Below are 18,235 nucleotides of genomic sequence, written 5' to 3' on the forward strand. Positions count from 1 at the left end.
GCATTAGTTCTTTTGGGTATTCTTCAAGGAAGAATCTCTCTTGCTTCCTTGGTCTGCTTGCCCCCCTTTTTTGGGGCCACTAACTGTTTCTTTTTTTGTATTTTTTGCAGGTTTTGGGTTCTCTTTTCGGGCTGACTTAAGCAGCTGGCAGAGCTACGTAGGGTGTGGTTGCGAGTAAAATCCAATGGAATCACCCTCTAGCTCAAATCGGCGGGTCTAGCTCCGGGAAGAGGAGAGTAGCTGGTCCAGGCACTAGTGCAGCAATGCCTAGCCTGGGGTTCGGTTCTCAGAGGGGGTCTTTGCGGTCAAATCTGAGTGCTGGACCAGGGTCGACAACTGTTCCACCACTCCCTCCAGTCCGGGCTCCGCTACTCAGCCTAGCCTGGGTTCTGCCGCCCGTGTCCCTGACATCGGAACAGGCCCTGTAAAGAGCCACGCTCTTAAGGTCAGTACAGGTGCTGCCCCCCACACTTTAGAAGCAGAGTTTCGAGCCTTAGGCTACTCTGATAATTTTGATGTTGCCATCTCTAGCATCAGTAGGACTAGGCCAGCTGGGAGAGGTGATCCAGCTCTAGTGGGAGAGACCCAGGGCTTCAACTGTCAGCCCCCCGACCCAGAGGAGGAATGTACTCCCAGGGCTGGGATTGAAACATTCGGGTTCTCTCGAATTCTCACATTTGAGCAGGCTGTCAACAATATCATCAGCCTTAACTTAGAGCTGTCGCAGACCCTGAAGAGGGATATGGAGCTAAGCAGCAGCGGCAGCAGCAACTATGACAGTTGCGATGACGATATTAGGAACAGGAAATCAGCCCAGGTAGGAATTAGACGATCGTGCCCCAAGAAAAGGAAGGCGAGGGCCGCTCACTCTGAACACAAGAATGGGGCAGTTGGTGCCACTGTGACGTCAGCAGCTGAGAAGCCATCTGATTGGCCGTCGCTTCCGGGCACCCAGGAATCTCTGGATAACACAATTCCTCCCGGACAACGAATTCTGCTGCTGTCCAGTAGGACACCCCCAAACACGCTGGTGCGACCAGCAACACAAGAAAGAACTTGGGGGCCCCTGTCTCAGTTGGCACCTGAAGACTACCGTCAGCTAAACTACACAACGTATAAGGATCTGATGGTAGGCAACATCACCAAACTGTTGCAAACTACAGTAGCCAGACTAGGGAGAAGGATTGACATAAAGAAGGAATTGCTGACTGAGGTCTCGAGGGAAGTAATGGCTCAGGTGCTGGGGGAGCTTACTATCCCAGCAACGTACATCTGTAGAAGAGCATACAGGACGTGGGATCTTTTGCCCACAGAAGAAGATGCAGTGAGATTGTCCAGGACCGACTTGGAGTGGCGTCATTTGCGCCTCAAGCCGGAGTATCTGGGTAAGAGACACACCAACGTCTCCATTCTTGGCGTCCCCTGTTACATCGACTCAAAGCAGCTCAGGGCTGTGATGAGCCATTTTGGGGACGTCGAAGCCGTGCTGCCAGTGCATGGTCCCCGTAATCTGTTGTTGGGGGACTGCAAACTAAAAATGAGGATAGACCGCACCGGCTTCAATAAAATCCCCGTTTTACTCAGATGCGTGACCTGGAAAATGAGCGTCATTGTTGAAGGTCGGCGGCCAAGCTGTTCGCATTGTTTGAAGCGGGGGCATATGATTAAGGAATGCCTCAAAAAATTTCTCATGGCCGCTCCTGCTGCCACTGAAACAACCGGAACAACTGATGCAGTGGCACCTGAAAATCCAGCCGGAGGGAGCACAGAAGAAAGCCAGGGCTGGAGCAAAGTCGTAGCAAGAAAATCAGCAAAGATCCCCTCCAAACCGGAAAGAGCAGCCCCCGCAAGAACAACGTAAGCAGGCTCCCTCAGGGTCGTCACGTGGCTCCTCTACCAAGAGCACAGAGTCGCAATCCCCAAACAAGAAAAAGGATCTGCAGTCGGCGTCCTTGAAAAGGAAAAATCCAGTCTCCTCATCAGATTCTGAAGGGGAGCAAGTAGTCAGCAGCAGTCTGGCAGTCGTTGTGGAATGCCGAAAACAAGACCTGAAGAAGGCCAAGGAAGCTGGGTCCCATTCCCCATCCCCCATGCATCTAGAGAAGACTGTCTCTACGGTTCAGCCCCCCCGAATCCCAGACCCCCCTCTGCTGAACCAAAATCCCCACCCCTATTTGATTCAACCCCAGCTGGCTCCCGATCGCTATCAAGAGAGATACCAGCATCAACAACTAGCCACAGAGTGGTGTTGGCCTCTCCTGTAAGGAGAGAAAAGACCAGGAAGCTCCCCTTCCTCCCCAGAGACCCAATCTGTGAGGTAGATCCTCACCACGCAGTGGATAAAATCACCCCCAGGCAGAGGGGACTCCTGACGCCTCTCCAGAAGTTGGAGAAAGTAGACAGCCTATCGACTGCGGATCCTACTCCTTTTAAAAACGTTCCTCTACTCATGACCTTTGTGCATCACACGAGAGTGGGACGCACCAAGGCCATGTGGAGCATGATAGAGGGGGCGAAAACAGCAATCAAAGACGTAGAGTTGGTGGAGGAGGGGCACAACTCCCTCAAACAGTTGGCGAATAGGTGTGAGGGGAGGGTCCCACTATATGTCCACCTTTCGTTCTATAGGGCCATAAAGTTAACTTTCCCGCTGGATGTTGGGGGAATTGCGCGAGACGGACGAGTCATGTTTAAGTTGCTTTCAGGTAACCTTGCCCAATCCTGTGGCATCCTGACTGCAAAAGACTCCAAGCCGGTGGTTGACACTGAATAGGCATAATGGCTACGTACTTGAGCCTTGCTAGTTTGAACGAAAGGGGCATGAAGTGCCGAAGCAAAGCTGCTAGGGTACTGAGGGACCTCATGTCCATGAACATAGATGTGGCCACGCTGCAAGAAACTCACTTCACTTCGGTTGACGATCATCGGGTGCTGGAGGGGCATTACGACATCTTTTCAGCATTCGGTGACTGCCATAGTAGGGAGGTTGTCTTGCTAGTTAGACGCACTCTTTCTGCAGCGGTTAGTGTTGTACCCATGGATGCTGATGGCAGACTGGTTGTGGCCGATGTTGCAGTTGAAAATAGATTGTTTTGAGTCGTCGCGGTTTATGCACCTATTACCTCACAAGAGCGAGTTTCCTTTTTTCGGTGGTTGGAGGTGTTTCTTGGGGGCTCGGAACGATTAGTGGGAGATTGGAATGCCATCTTTGATCCCAGGGTAGATAAGGTGGGTGGGACTAGAGGGACGGATGGGTGTTACACCAGCCTGTCTGATCTGATAGCTTTGTGGGATCTGGTCGACAGGTTTTGGGTGGATCATCCGGGGTGGGAGATGTGGACGTGGCTCTCTAATAAGCCCTCCAGTCAGAGTACCTACTTGGATCGGTTGTTAGTTAGAAGAGGCACCCTCGATTACACTACCTGTCCCACATTCCGCTGGTTAGGTCACTCTGACCACAAACTACTTGTCGCCCGGACCAACTTAGATAGAAAGCACAAACTGGCTGGGTACTTGAACTTGAATGGCTCGTTATTGAAGATGGCCGACTTCCAGGAAAAGCTGGTTGAACATATCAAGAAGGCGCTAGTGGGGGTGGTAACCGGGAATAGGTGGTGGGTTAGTGCCAAAGCTAGCATTAGAGACTTCTCTGTCAAGTACGGCCAACGACTCGCTCTAAATAAGGCTAAGGCAGAGAAGTGTCTAGAAGATAGGTTGGCCCGGGCGGTGGCAGGGAGGGGACACCCTAGAGATAGACCTAACTAAGGAGGACCTGAACCATTCGGCTAGCAAGCGGTATCAGGGCCAGATAACTAGGGCTAGGTTATGTAAGGTGTCCAACGAAGCCATGAATGTGGACGCTTCCAAGCGCAGAGCTTCACTCGGGCGCAAATATCATATCAGCTGATGTGATATTGTAAACGGACATTTGATGAACATTATTTATTTTAATTTAAAAAAAATTTTTTTTTATTGTAAATTAATTTATTTTATTGCGGACTATTATACTCATCTTTTTTAGATGCTGTCTTATGACGTTTCGGCCAACTATTTCTCTGGCTTTCGTCAGGTGGTAACCACAATTGGATAGGAACTTTGAATCTCCTAACTGCATTCTCAGCAATCACTGCCATCCGTAGTTGTTGTCGTCTCACCATGTTTTTGGCCAAGTAAGCCTCTGGCCGGCTTTGGGTAGGATTGAAACCACTATCTTCAGAAAATTCTCACCTGCAACAGTAGAGATTCAACGTCTCTATCCACCGCGCAATTCATATTATATATATATGTATATATATTGTACTAGTGAAGGAGGGAAGGGGGTTTTACCTGGGCGTAAAATACACTTAAATATGATGTTTTAATTTGTCCAGATTTCGTACATATTATTATAGTCGTGATTCCAAAAGTAAAAAAAAAAAAATATTTAGCTGCCATCAGCTAGAATCGAAATCAAAACTGTAGCATTCAAAGCTGGTGACGTTACCACCGAACCAACATGACACGCATATAAAGTGATTAAAAATAAACTAAGATAATTGTTCAAATGTTTAACAATTTTTTTCAATTTTGACCCATTTTTTGACACCTTAAAAACTTTTTAGCTGGCTAAAGACCCATAAAAGAATGGTCCATAAAAAATTCAATCAGTTGAGACCCCGAGCACCACTCAACAATTTTTAATTTTGGAGGAGATAATTTGAAAATATGGAGACCGACAGACAGACATATAGTTGTTTATATATGAGATTATTTAACTTAAAATATAAATTGTATAATTTAAAATAAACATTGTCATGAAGCAGCTGTAAACACATGTATTCTTTATTTGGAATATGATTTGAATAAATTATTGAAAATTTGGTGGTTTACAGATATTTTATTGTCCGACTTATCTGGCTCCTAGGACAGGGTAAATGCACGTACCTCTGCAACAATGTCTATATATTTATATTTCTTTTGTTTGTTTTTTCATATCTTAAGCTAATTTTCTGACTTTTTTCTGCCCAGAAATGCCACCTGATCCAAAGGGATTCCCATCTATGGCCATCCGGGATCAAGACATGGAATCAGTTTTAAGTGACAGAACTGAAAAGGATGTGGTAAGTTTTTCCATTCAAAATTCTTAAAAAAAAATTTTTTTTTTAAACTTTAAATTAAAATCATGTGCTCAAATGAAACCCTATTCTATGAATCCTGATATATAATTTTACAGAGTATGAAGTTACCCCTACATTGCTTTCAATGTACTTAAGTTACAGCGTGGAACAATAAAATTGTTGCCCTAAAGAAAACAACACTACAGTTTTATTTTAAAAGTTTTATTTAAAAAAATCAATTCAAGTAACTATGTAGTAGAGCTGACATCTATTCAGTGTAAGCGTCTTCAGCCTCAATCACCGCCTTGATATGAGTCTGTAACTGGGAGCATGCCTTTTCCACAACGCCTATGGGAGCTTAGCAAATACTCAGCAGATAGTGGCGATCAGGCTAGCTTTGGTGTTGTGCTCGACGTATGACCAAACAAAGTAGTCCAGCAGGTTCAGGTCGGTGGAGGGGGGTGGGGCAGTGAGAGAGGGTACAAAGTTGTAGCACTTCTTCTGAAGCCAAACCTGGATCTCTTTAGACTTGTGGGCTTGCGTTGAGTCCTGCTGCCACACCCAGGGTGTGCCAGTGGCCACTTGATTGCACCAGGGGTCACCACACTTTCAGCACATCCAGGTACACTTTGGTGTTGATTTTCAAGCCGACTTTGAAGATGTGACGTGGCATGATGTAGCCCTCACTGGAAACAACACCATAACCTTTGTTTTCATCACCCTGCGCACATTCTTGTTATTTGTGGCAATCAAGCAATACATTTTGAGGGTGCTGGCAATGGTCCTGTTGTCAGAACTGTTGGATCAGTAAAGAGCATGAGTTGTACAACGGTGCATCTCCGATCTCGCTTGTTGAACATGTATCACTCTCAGACATGATAGAATGCTTCTATTACTCTTGAAATTTGTACAAAACTTGTCAACTAGTAGATGGTCTGCAACAAAAGAAGAAAACTGGTTTTTATCAAACGGAAATGGAATCATGTTGTCTTTTCTGGGGTGACAATTTTATTGTTCCACCCATTACATCATGGAAAACTAGTAAAAACAATCTCTTAAATATTTTCTTCTTTCGTAAAAATAATTGTCATTGTCAATTAATGTTTTAGTTCCGTACAGATTCCCAATTCTGACAGAAAGATTCCAGAGTTCAAAAAAAGGAGTACAGTAGTCCGAATAATCCTAATAATTAATTCTCATCTCCAAACTTAAAACTTCTAATACGTAAAAGGAATTTCGTCTTTGTGTGTGAGTTCGTTCCCTATCAACTTGAAAACAGCTAGGCTGAATTTTATGAAATTTCACACAAAGGTACTTTATGTGCCTGGCAGTGTTCTTAGATAGGTTTTTGTATATGAATGTCTTTGATAAGTATTGATAATCTAAAAAAATCCGATGAAAGAAGAAACAAAGCGATTTTGACCAAAGTTAACACCTTATACAACCTAACATCACAAGTGCATTTTAGAAGTTTTATTACTACACAAGCAGAAAATCCCAGCATATAAAATCAACAGTAGGTTTTTTGATATGCCGGGCCATGTTCGAAATGAATATTTCTGTTTAAAGCACAATTTCATCAAAGTACTTGACATTTTTATTTTAAACTTAAATTCAAGCCATTATCACACACAATCAGTAAGACCAGGTATATAAAATCAACAGCGGGTTCTTTGATATGACAGAGGCGTGTCTGAATTAAATGTTTCTGTTTAGAGCTTTATTGAAGCATGATATTTGACTTTTTCATTTTAAACTTTAATTCAAGCCATTATATAAAAAAATAATTTTATAAACTCAACAGTAGGTTCTCTACAGTGCAATGTAGACTACAAGACTGCGAGAGGCATGTGAGCTTCCTCCAAGTGCACCCCGATGGGTCCCTAACTAGAGCAGGGAGTCAATCGATTTGATTGAAAAATTAGTGATTTTACCGATTTCAATTACAATAAAAATATAGTCGTGTTAAACATTCGTTTATCATCATTCAATCCTGGGCAACATTGGGTCACCCTGCTAGTGAAAGATAAATGTTTATGAAAATATTCTTTGAGTTTGTAAGATAGCTTCTTTCCACCTGGCCAAGCATGACTCGTACAAATAAATGAAATATTAAAATAAATGCGTCATGTTTCATGTTACTTGTTACTAAAAGTTGTTCATTCTTTCAAAGTCTAAAAATGTGTGCGAAGTCGATCATGAATGAATTGCCGTTCATCTCTGATTATTTTTCCTCGGTAGACCGTGAATGAATCGGCTACTTTGAATACGTTGCTTACGTAAATCTGTTGCAGCAGAAACACCTGATTTTGAAACAAGTTTTAAATGTAGAATATTAAAAAATGTAAAAAAAAAAAAAAAAATAGTCAAATAGTTTGCATTTTAGTTTTTAATACGTTTTTTTGTTTTATTGACAAGCAACAAAAGAAATATCGTGGTATTTTTTATTTTAGGGTTTAAATTTTTTTTATTTTTTTATTTTGTTTTTTAAAATTTTATTACTTTTAATTTTTTAAAAAATGTTATTTTATTTTTAATTTTATTTATTTTTAATTTTATTTATTTTTAATTTTATTTATTTTTAATTTTATTTATTTTTTAATTTTATTTATTTTTTAATTTTATTTATTTTTTAATTTTATTTTTTATTTTATTTTATTTATTTTTTTATTTTATTTTTATTTATTTTATTTTCATTTATTTTACTTTATTTTTTGTATTTTTATTTCATTTTTTTATCTATTTTATTTTATTTTTATTTTTTGTCGTTTTTATTTTCCTTGATCTGACAAAAAAGAAATAAGCAAGTAGAACGTACAAAAAATAGTCAAATAGTTTGCATTTTAGTTTTTATTGCATTTTTGTTTTTGTTTTATTGATGAGCAACCAATGACTCAGCATTCGTATCCCATCATGGTTAATCACCTGAAGAAATCCAGAGGATGATTTAGCCGAAACATGGAGAAACAACACCACCACCAACAACAACAACTATGAAGATGAGGATAACAATCCACAAAAAAAAAAAAAAAAAAATGAATACAGAAACGCTAGTCCTCATCACTAAATTGGTGTATAGGGAAAATCGTAGCGTTCCTGGTTAGCACAGGTGTAATTTCCTATATATAGAGAGAACGTCTTAAACTCGAAATGCGACTAACACAAGACAAAAATGTGTCTTATGCAAATTGAGACGCAGTCGTGTTTGGCAATACAAAAAGTCAGCATTTCTTGAATTGAGACGAGTTTCTTTTTTTGTCGGCTTAACGCGGTGGGGTGGAACTTTTGTTGGTGAACATGGCGAACGTAGAAAATGATTTTTCTTTCTCCCCAACTTAAAACATTTAACGTTAGAAGCTATTTCGGCCTTTTATTATCTTTCGGCGATGAAGGGCAAGATTTGGGTTTGTATTACTGTACACATAGATTCGAAAAAGTTGTCAAAAAACAAATATATAACAAATAAATTTTATCAAAGGCAAGATAAGTTACTTTTCTACCAAACTGGATATATTTTTCGTGTTTTTATTCAATGTAACATATTTATTCAGCTCGAAAAACATACAGTGTTTACCGATGTATTCGAAAATTCAAGGTGGCGTCTGATTCTCTCTTTAACACGGTAAGTTTGGGAAAAGGTGTTATAAATAAAAAACTATACAAAATACTATTAAAAACCCGCCGAATATATGTCAACCTATGTCACGGTAACATATATTGAGCGAGTTTTTAACAGTATTTTATCTGGGTTTTTATTTATAACACCTTTTCCCAAACTTACCGTGTTAAAGAGAGAATCAGGCGCCATCTTGAATTTTCCAATACATCGGTAAACACTGTATGTTTTTCGAGCTGAATAAACATGTTTCATTGAATAAAAACACGAAAAAGATATCCAGTTTGGTAAAAAAGTAACTTATCTTGCCTTTGATAACATTTATTTGTTATATATTTGTTTTTTGACAACTTTTTCGAATCTATGTGTACAGTAATACAAACCCCAAGATTTTTTATGTCCCGTTGATTCCGACATTTAGTAGTGCTGCTGCCGCTGATATGCCAGTTGTCGAGTGGATCAAAAATGTGAAAGTTGTGTATGAGCTTTGCACTGTGAGGGAAGTCAAGCAAAACCTGCCCCTCTGATTGAACAGTGCGGCTCGGAAAACATATCAGCAGCTTTCAAAGAAACAATGGAATGATACTGAGAAAAACCTACAAGTTATGGAGATTTTTTTAGAAATACCGTCGTCAAGTTATAGAGAACAGTAAAGTATGAAGCGGATTTTAGAGAAATAGCGGTGTCAAGTTTTGGAGAACAGTAAAATACAATTCGAGTCAGATTAAAAAAAAAAAAAAAAAAGTTGTCGCTATTAAAAGAACTTAAAATGCGATTCAATCGACTTGTATGTAAAAAGTCGTCGTTTTTAAATGAAGGATTTAAAATAAAATTAAAAAAGAAAAAAGAAAAAAGTTTTCGCTTTTGAACGAAGAAGTTAAGATTCAATGCGGTTGGATTTTCTAGAAAAAGTCGTCACTTTAAAATGAAGAATTTAAAATGCGATTCGGTTGGGGTTTTTTTTCCTGAAAAAAGTCCTCGCTTTTAAATGAAAAACTGGAAATGCGATTCGGTTGTATTATATAAAAAGAAAAGGGTCGTTTGGCATGAGCTAGCTGTGTTCTAGCCTTGTAGCACGGTCTAGCTGTGTCTTGCCGTGTAGCTCTACTTCTGCTAAGGAGTACCTGACAAAGACGGATACTACCTCCCTGCTCTGTTAGGGGGAAGTAGGGAAAATCGCAGTATACCTGGTTAGCACAGGTGTCATTTGCGCGCGCGCGCACGCGCGCGCGCGCGCGCGAGAGAGAGAGAGAGAGAGAGAGAGAGAGAGAGAGAGAGAGAGAGAGAGAGAGAGAGAGAGAGAGAGAGAGAGAGAGAGAGTTTTAAATTCGAAAATGCGACCGACACGAGACAAAAATGTCTTATGCAAAATTGAGACGCGGCCGAGTTTGGCAATACAAAAAGCCAGTATTTCTTGAATTGGGACGAGTTTCTTTTTTGTCGGCTTGACGCGGTGGGGTGGAACTTTTATTGGTAAACTTGGCGAACGTAGAAAATGATTCTTTTTTCTCAACTTACCATACAAGCAGAAAGGCCCAGCATATAAAATCAACAAGTATTTTGATATGACAGGTGTGTTCGAAATAAATGTTTCTGTTTAGAACACAATTGGTACTTGACATTTTCATTTTAAACTTTAATTCCAACCATTATATATAATAAATAATTTTATAAAATAAACAGTAGGTTCTCTACAGTGCAATGTAGACTACAATGCAGGGTTGTGTAGTCGGATGGTAAAACTCCGACCAACTCCTAGAATTCGTAGGATGCCAACTCCGACTCCTTTGATATCTTCGACTCTGACTCCTTGACCCCCATGTGGAAATCTATTCTGCAGATCCATATACCAGCCTCCCACATCTATTCAGCAAGCATTTTTATAAATAATTTTCATGTATTTTTTACGTTTAACATTCACTTGTTATTGTTTCCTCAATCCTCACAGCTGAGCAATCTGAAAAAAAGATGATACAAATAAAAATTATTGTACCCCCCCCCCCAAACCATGAGAGCTACCGTGCATTTTTGTAACTTACATCATGACAGACAAGCAACAAAAAAGAAAACGAACAGCTGCTATGTGTTATTTATGCAACAAGACTCAAACTGCTTATCTGATGAGCCGTCTGTAATCAAGAATGTTTTTAGATGTATATGTGTTTGTTAAAAATGGAATTTTATCCATAAACTTAAAGTAAACTTAGAGTAAAGATCAGGTTACAAAAGTGGAAAATTCCATTAGAAATCAAGTTAGTTACGTGTCTGAATATTGCATTACAAAGAGGAAGTCGTTACTGACTTAAACTTTCTGTACTGTAAGAGGGATGGATTAGAGGTATTATGTAGGTATAATGGAGAAGAAAAATTAAAAGCACACAAACATTTTAAAACCCCAAACGATTAATCAGCTTGCATCACAACAGAACAACAAAACGATGCAGTAGAAACTAAAATGCAAGATATTTGGCTATTTCGTTTTTTTTTTTTTTTAAATTTTTTTTTACACTTTGTTATATTCTAAACTCGGATTTTAAGCGCAAAACGTTGTTAAAACCGCATTACTTACAAACACACATCACAACTGAACAACTAAAAGGAAAGAGAAAACGAACTGCTGCGATGAGTTATCTATACAACAACACCCTAGCTGACTATGTGATAAGCCACCATATGGATAATCTGCTTGATGTGTTTTTTTTTGTTTTTGAAATAAGAAAATGGCGATTCTATGTGTATCAATAAATAAAATGGTGGCTCATCAAAATTCAATAACTATTTTTTAAAAATACATTTGCTTTTTATTTTTGCATTAAAAAATATTTTAAAATCGATGGCCTTGCTTATTTCTTTTCTGTCAGATCAAGGAAAACAAAAATGACAACAAAAAATAAAAAAAAAATAAATAAAAAATAAAATACCCCAGTAATAACTACCTTGCATAGTTGTTGTTTTTCCACGTTTTGTCCAACTAATCCTCTGGCCTGATTGGATAGGATTGAAACTGCTATCTTCAGACAATTCCTTACTTGAAACCATAGCGACTCAACACCTCTATCCACTGCACTACAAGCCCCCAAACTAAGGGACAAAATTTTAAAACCTAATATTTGTTAGAAATAACAAGTGAAAAGCTGAAATTTTGTCAACTGATAGTCGTTATCATCCATAATAACTTACTAAAATTTGAATCATTTGCAAAGGATAGAAAAGGAGTGGTTGTATGTAATTATTGTTTCGTCTTTTTGAAGATGAGATTTACCTAAAAAAAATTCAAAGAATTTTTCTACTAAACTGCATTGTTATAGCCTTCAAATGCAAGTTTTTACACAATACACACATCAAGCAAACTACTCCACTGCACTACAAGCCCCAAAAGGCGATCAAGGTGAATTTTATGGTCTTATAAATTCAATCTTGTATTCTTATCTGGTCGTCCATTGTCAGGTTTAGTTATATATATATATATATATATATATATATATATATATATTGTTTTTGAATCCTTTGATATGAGCTTTTATAATTTGTGTATTCATTCTTTTGAAGACCGTTACAAAAATACTAATGTTTCTATTCATATGAGACAAGGTAAACAGAATAAATGACACGTCTGAATAACTTCAATAATTTTCGATTGTAAGTTATTATTTTACGTGTTGAAGCAAGATGATATAACTAGTGTTATTTTAGATGAACCTTTTCTTCAGAAAGAAGGAAAAAATACAACAATTCAGTTGGGATTAGTTTTGACTAGAAGTTACGCATAACTGAAACACATGATAATAATATAATTATTATTAATAACTAATAGCTCAATTACTTAATAATAATAATAAGCATTGCTGGTAAAATAAAATAATTTACTAATATTAAACATAATGCAATAGACCATGAAAACAGTCCTATAAGTTCTGGTAAAAACACACCCCACTGAAGTGGTTGTATGTAATTATTTTTTCCATCTTTTTGAAGATGAGGTTTACCTGAAAAATTCAACGAATTTTTCTGCTAAACTGCATTGTTATAGCCTTCAAATGCAAGTTTTTACCACTATGCACATCAAGCAAACTACGACATCCTCCTGCTTTTCTTTTTAGCAATTATTGAATCACTGTTTTGACGATATCGAAAAGTTTGTGTCTCGCTTGCAAAAGGCAGCCGAATCTTACAAAGAACTTGAACGATTGAAGAAAGATAAAGCCCACAAAGGAAAGAAAAACAGACAAGAAGTGGGTAAGTATTTTGAACATGTTTTTTAACCCTTGCAATACTAATCTTATTCTGTATTCATGAAAAAAACAAAACAAGTTAGATTTTAGTAAAACACAAAAAATTATTTTTTAGTCCAAAACATTTATGTATTAGTTAAAAAGGTTTTGTTTTAATTTATGTATTCGTTAAAAAAACAAAATTTATATTTTAGTTAAGAAAAAAAGGAAAAATTTTATTTTACTTAAAAAAATTATATTTTAGTTGAAATACAAAATTTATATTTACTTCAAATTTTAAAAGATTATATTAAAAAAAAAAAAATCCCAACAATTATCATATATATATAATTATTGAAGCAGACATTTTTAAAGACAACAGAAATCTTAATTATACCTTTTTTAATTTTTATTGTGGACCATTATCCTCATCTTTTCTTAGTTGTTTCATGACGTTTCGGCCAACTATTCCTCTGGCCTTCATCAGGTAGTAACCGCGACAGGATAGGAACTCTGAATCTCCTGACTGCATCCTCAGCAATTACTGCCTTCCATAGTTGTTGTTGTCTCACCACGTTTTTGGCCAAGTTTGGGTAGATTCAGACAAATCTACAAGTCCCCCATCGCCAATCTTTCACGAAAAACACCCATCTAGCTGAATCCACTGTGAAAAATTTCCCCCACTCTATATCTGTGCCTAAATCAAAACGCGGATTCCATGAACAAAGCTTCTTTCTTAGAACTGCACGCCTGTGGAACTCTGTTCCGTCTGCCTGCTTCCCACCGGACTACAACTTGGATGTATTCAAGTCCAACGTTAACAAATTCCTAATGAACCGCCCCCTTAAGTAAACACTTCATCAAATCTCCACACTAACGTAATGTACTTGCAATAACCCTTATCCCTGAGTGGCTTCCGGGCCTTGATAAGTTGTGATCACTGTGTAAAAAAAAAAAAAATCTCACCTAAAACCATAGAGATTCAACGTTTCTATCAACTGCGCCACGGACCCCGAAGGGCAACGTGGCGCAGTGGTGGTGAGACGACGCAACAACTATGGAAGGCAGTAATTGCAGTGGATGCAGTTAGGAGATTCAGTGTTCCTATCCCGTCGAGGTTACCATCTGACGAAGGCCAGAGGAATAGTTGGCTGAAATGTCATGAAACAACAACAAAGATGAGGATAATAGTCTGCAATAAATAAAAATGAATAAATAAAACTCATCTCATTAATGAATTCCAATTAAATAATATAAAATACCATTTTTTATTCTTTCAAGTTTTTAGAATCTTTTTTTGTGTTAAAAAAAAAAAACCTTGATGAATTTAAGTTTTTGAGTTGTAGAAAAGACTGAGATTAGGAACATCACTTCTAGGTTTTAGTGATAAGAAATGGTGGAGCCAATCAAATTATACGTTTCTGCATTTTATCAAGAACCAAATACGACCACAGTACTCTATGCATGGTCTGGTAGTGGATTCGTAGAGATAGAGAATAGTCTCGGGTGTGAGACATTGTGGGGAAGCAAAATACAGCAGAAACTGCAATCAACCTTCATTTCTGCGCCTGCATGATTCTTTCAACTTTTTGATTGACATTGTTAAATTTAAACGTCTTTCACTTCCTCTCGCGCCGTAGCGTAGCGGTAAGATGTCAGCTTTTCTTTCAATTTCTTTTCCAACTTTGCGTCACAGGTTCGATCCTGCCTGCCTACTACCACTTTTTTTTATTTTTTATTTTTTTTTGCTCCAAACACCCGGGCAATGATGGGCACACATGCTAGTCTATAATATAAAGAGCCAAAATTTGGTTAAATGTATGTATGTATGTATGTCTGCCTAAAATTTTCGACAGAGGCGACGGATTTTCACGAGAAAGGTATCATTTTGAAGCCCGACACTTCGGACGACAAATATCGAAAAATTAGCTCAAAACATTAATTTATTCACTCTCAACTGAGCACTTTTTTACAGGGAGGGTTCGCTTTTTTCGCCGATATTTTCGAAAGTCATCCCCTCTTTTCAATTATCTAGTCTTAATTTAAACCTACGTCACTTCCGGTTTGACGATGGATGCAACAGCAAAGACATCATGTTTTTCTTTTCATGTTCTTTGCCTCCTTCACAGTACGGGTTTGAGCCTGCCTTCCTACTACCACTTTTTTTTTTTTTTTTTGCTCAACACACACCTCCAAACACCCAGGCAACGCCGGGCACCCACACTAGTTTATATAGAGGAGAAAATATTAAACCGAGAATAGAGCCCTAAGGAACATAAGGCATTGATAGGAAAAGAAAATACATCCAGAGTTATTCACAAATTTTGATCAGAAAGAAAAGAATGTGAGAAAGTTACCACCTTGAGGTTTCTGTAGAAGACCATATGCCACACTATTGAATGAAATGTCAAGTGCAATGGCCCCCACCCTCGCCTGTTCAGTTACAACAGTTATTAGATTCCCTGTTGAATAAAAGCCATCCTAGAGAGAACCAAACTTTCCAGAAAATGAAAAAGCTTGCCGTTGACTAACCTTTCAAAAACTTTGCTAATAACATAGAAGACTAACAGGATGGTATTTTGATGGATCAGACCGATCACCAACATTTTTAAAAATAGGGAAAACAGAACTCTTTCCAACAAGGAGAACAAGACTGAGACAAAGATTGAATAATTTTGAGAAAGTTCAGGAGGTTGGAGAACAACAGGAATTGAATCAGGATCAGAAGCCTTAGATTAGTCAAGACCAACAAGAACCTTAGCAACCATTTTTGGAGTTATAATTACAGAATCAACAGCTTGATCAGCTTTCAAAGGAAAATCCGGAAGAACAACACCAAAATCATTAATAGAAGAATTGATAAATTGTTGACAAAATTGATTTTGAATTAAAAGATTTTAAGTTTGATAATTTTTTTTTTTAAATGTCTTTTTTCAGAAGATCGATTAATGATGAAGGCCCAGCCTCCCCAAAGTCAAGACTATATTGACATTTTTCAAAAGTTTAAAATGTCATTTAATCTGCTGGTAAGTTTCACTTTGTTTATTCGTTTATTAATTTAAAATTTCACATGAAATGATTTCCTTGAATTAAATATTTTCTAATGATTTTTTCTTCTTTTTATTACTTTTTGTTCAAATTTGATTTTATTAATTTCTTAAAAATTAGTTGTTCAACTGTAAAAATAAAGTATGTCCTTGAAATTACATTAACCTTTATCCATATGACTCTTAAAGAAACAAGGGGAGACTACCACAGTGACCAATCTATGAGCGTCTGATGAGTGAAAAACACTATCAGAACCAGTTATGTTTGGAAATCGATCTAGAAATTCTGAGTCTTGTAAATTATCCTTGGTTATTACTGCCTTCCATTGTTGTTGTCTAGCCACGTTTTGGCCGATTAATCCTCTGGCCTGCTTGAATAGGATTAAAACTGCTAATCTTCAGACAATTAATCCTCTGATCTGCTTGAATAGGATTAAAACAGCTAATCTTCAGACAATTAATCCTCTGATCTGCTTGAATAGGATTAAAACAGCTAATCTTCAGACAATTAATCTTCTTGCCTTCTTAAATAGGATTAAAACTGCTAATCTTTTGACAATTAATCCTCTGATCTGCTTGAATAGGATTAAAACAGCTAATCTTCAGACAATTAATCTTCTTGCCTTCTTAAATAGGATTAAAACTGCTAATCTTTTGACAATTAATCCTCTGACCTGCTTGAATAGGATTAAAACTGCTAATCTTCAGACAATTAATCCTCTGACCTGCTTGAATAGGATTAAAACTGCTAATCTTCAGACAATTAATCCTCTCGATCTGCTTGAATAGGATTAAAACTGCTAATCTTCAGACAATTAATCCTCTGATCTGCTTGAATAGGATTAAAACTGCTAATCTTCAGACAATTAATCATCTGATCTGCTTGAATAGGATTAAAACTGCTAATCTTCAGACAATTAATCCTCTGATCTGCTTGAATAGGATTAAAACAGCTAATCTTCAGACAATTAATCCTCTGGCCTGCTTGAATAGGATTAAAACTGCTAATCTTCAGACAATTAATCTTCTTGCCTTCTTAAATAGGATTAAAACTGCTAATCTTTTGACAATTAATCCTCTGACCTGCTTGAATAGGATTAAAACTGCTAATCTTCAGACAATTAATCCTCTGACCTGCTTGAATAGGATTAAAACTGCTAATCTTCAGACAATTAATCCTCTCGATCTGCTTGAATAGGATTAAAACTGCTAATCTTCAGACAATTAATCCTCTGATCTGCTTGAATAGGATTAAAACTGCTAATCTTCAGACAATTAATCATCTGATCTGCTTGAATAGGATTAAAACTGCTAATCTTCAGACAATTAATCCTCTGGCCTGCTTGAATAGGATTAAAACTGCTAATCTTCAGACAATTAATCCTCTGGCCTGCTTGAATAGGATTAAAACTGCTAATCTTCAGACAATTAATCCTCTGACCTGCTTGAATAGGATTAAAACTGCTAATCTTCAGACAATTAATCCTCTGACCTGCTTGAATAGGATTAAAACAGCTAATCTTCAGACAATTAATCCTCTGACCTGCTTGAATAGGATTAAAACTGCTAATCTTCAGACAATTAATCTTCTTGCCTTCTTAAATAGGATTAAAACTGCTAATCTTTTGACAATTAATCCTCTGACCTGCTTGAATAGGATTAAAACTGCTAATCTTCAGACAATTAATCCTCTGACCTGCTTGAATAGGATTAAAACTGCTAATCTTCAGACAATTAATCCTCTCGATCTGCTTGAATAGGATTAAAACTGCTAATCTTCAGACAATTAATCCTCTGATCTGCTTGAATAGGATTAAAACTGCTAATCTTCAGACAATTAATCATCTGATCTGCTTGAATAGGATTAAAACTGCTAATCTTCAGACAATTAATCCTCTGGCCTGCTTGAATAGGATTAAAACTGCTAATCTTCAGACAATTAATCCTCTGGCCTGCTTGAATAGGATTAAAACTGCTAATCTTCAGACAATTAATCCTCTGACCTGCTTGAATAGGATTAAAACTGCTAATCTTCAGACAATTAATCCTCTGACCTGCTTGAATAGGATTAAAACAGCTAATCTTCAGACAATTAATCCTCTGACCTGCTTGAATAGGATTAAAACTGCTAATCTTCAGACAATTAATCTTCTTGCCTTCTTAAATAGGATTAAAACTGCTAATCTTTTGACAATTAATCCTCTGACCTGCTTGAATAGGATTAAAACTGCTAATCTTCAGACAATTAATCCTCTGACCTGCTTG

General features: G+C 37.4%; 1 protein-coding gene across 3 annotated transcripts in view; it reads left to right on the plus strand.

Annotated features, from left to right (window-relative positions):
- LOC145256514 (epidermal growth factor receptor kinase substrate 8-like) overlaps nucleotides 1-18,235 on the plus strand; it is a 258,101-nt gene that overhangs the window by 214,617 nt on the left and 25,249 nt on the right. For all 3 annotated transcript variants that reach the window (XM_080115500.1, XM_080115501.1, XM_080115502.1), the window contains 3 exons: nucleotides 5,008-5,099; nucleotides 12,813-12,948; nucleotides 15,861-15,949. In XM_080115500.1, the coding sequence (XP_079971626.1) occupies nucleotides 5,008-5,099; nucleotides 12,813-12,948; nucleotides 15,861-15,949 (317 nt within the window). The remainder of the gene's footprint in view (nucleotides 1-5,007; nucleotides 5,100-12,812; nucleotides 12,949-15,860; nucleotides 15,950-18,235) is intronic.

Source organism: Euprymna scolopes, chromosome 32 (assembly GCF_053919585.1).
Source record: "Euprymna scolopes isolate OS-2025 chromosome 32, ASM5391958v1, whole genome shotgun sequence".
NCBI classification, from domain to species: Eukaryota; Metazoa; Mollusca; class Cephalopoda; order Sepiida; family Sepiolidae; genus Euprymna; species Euprymna scolopes.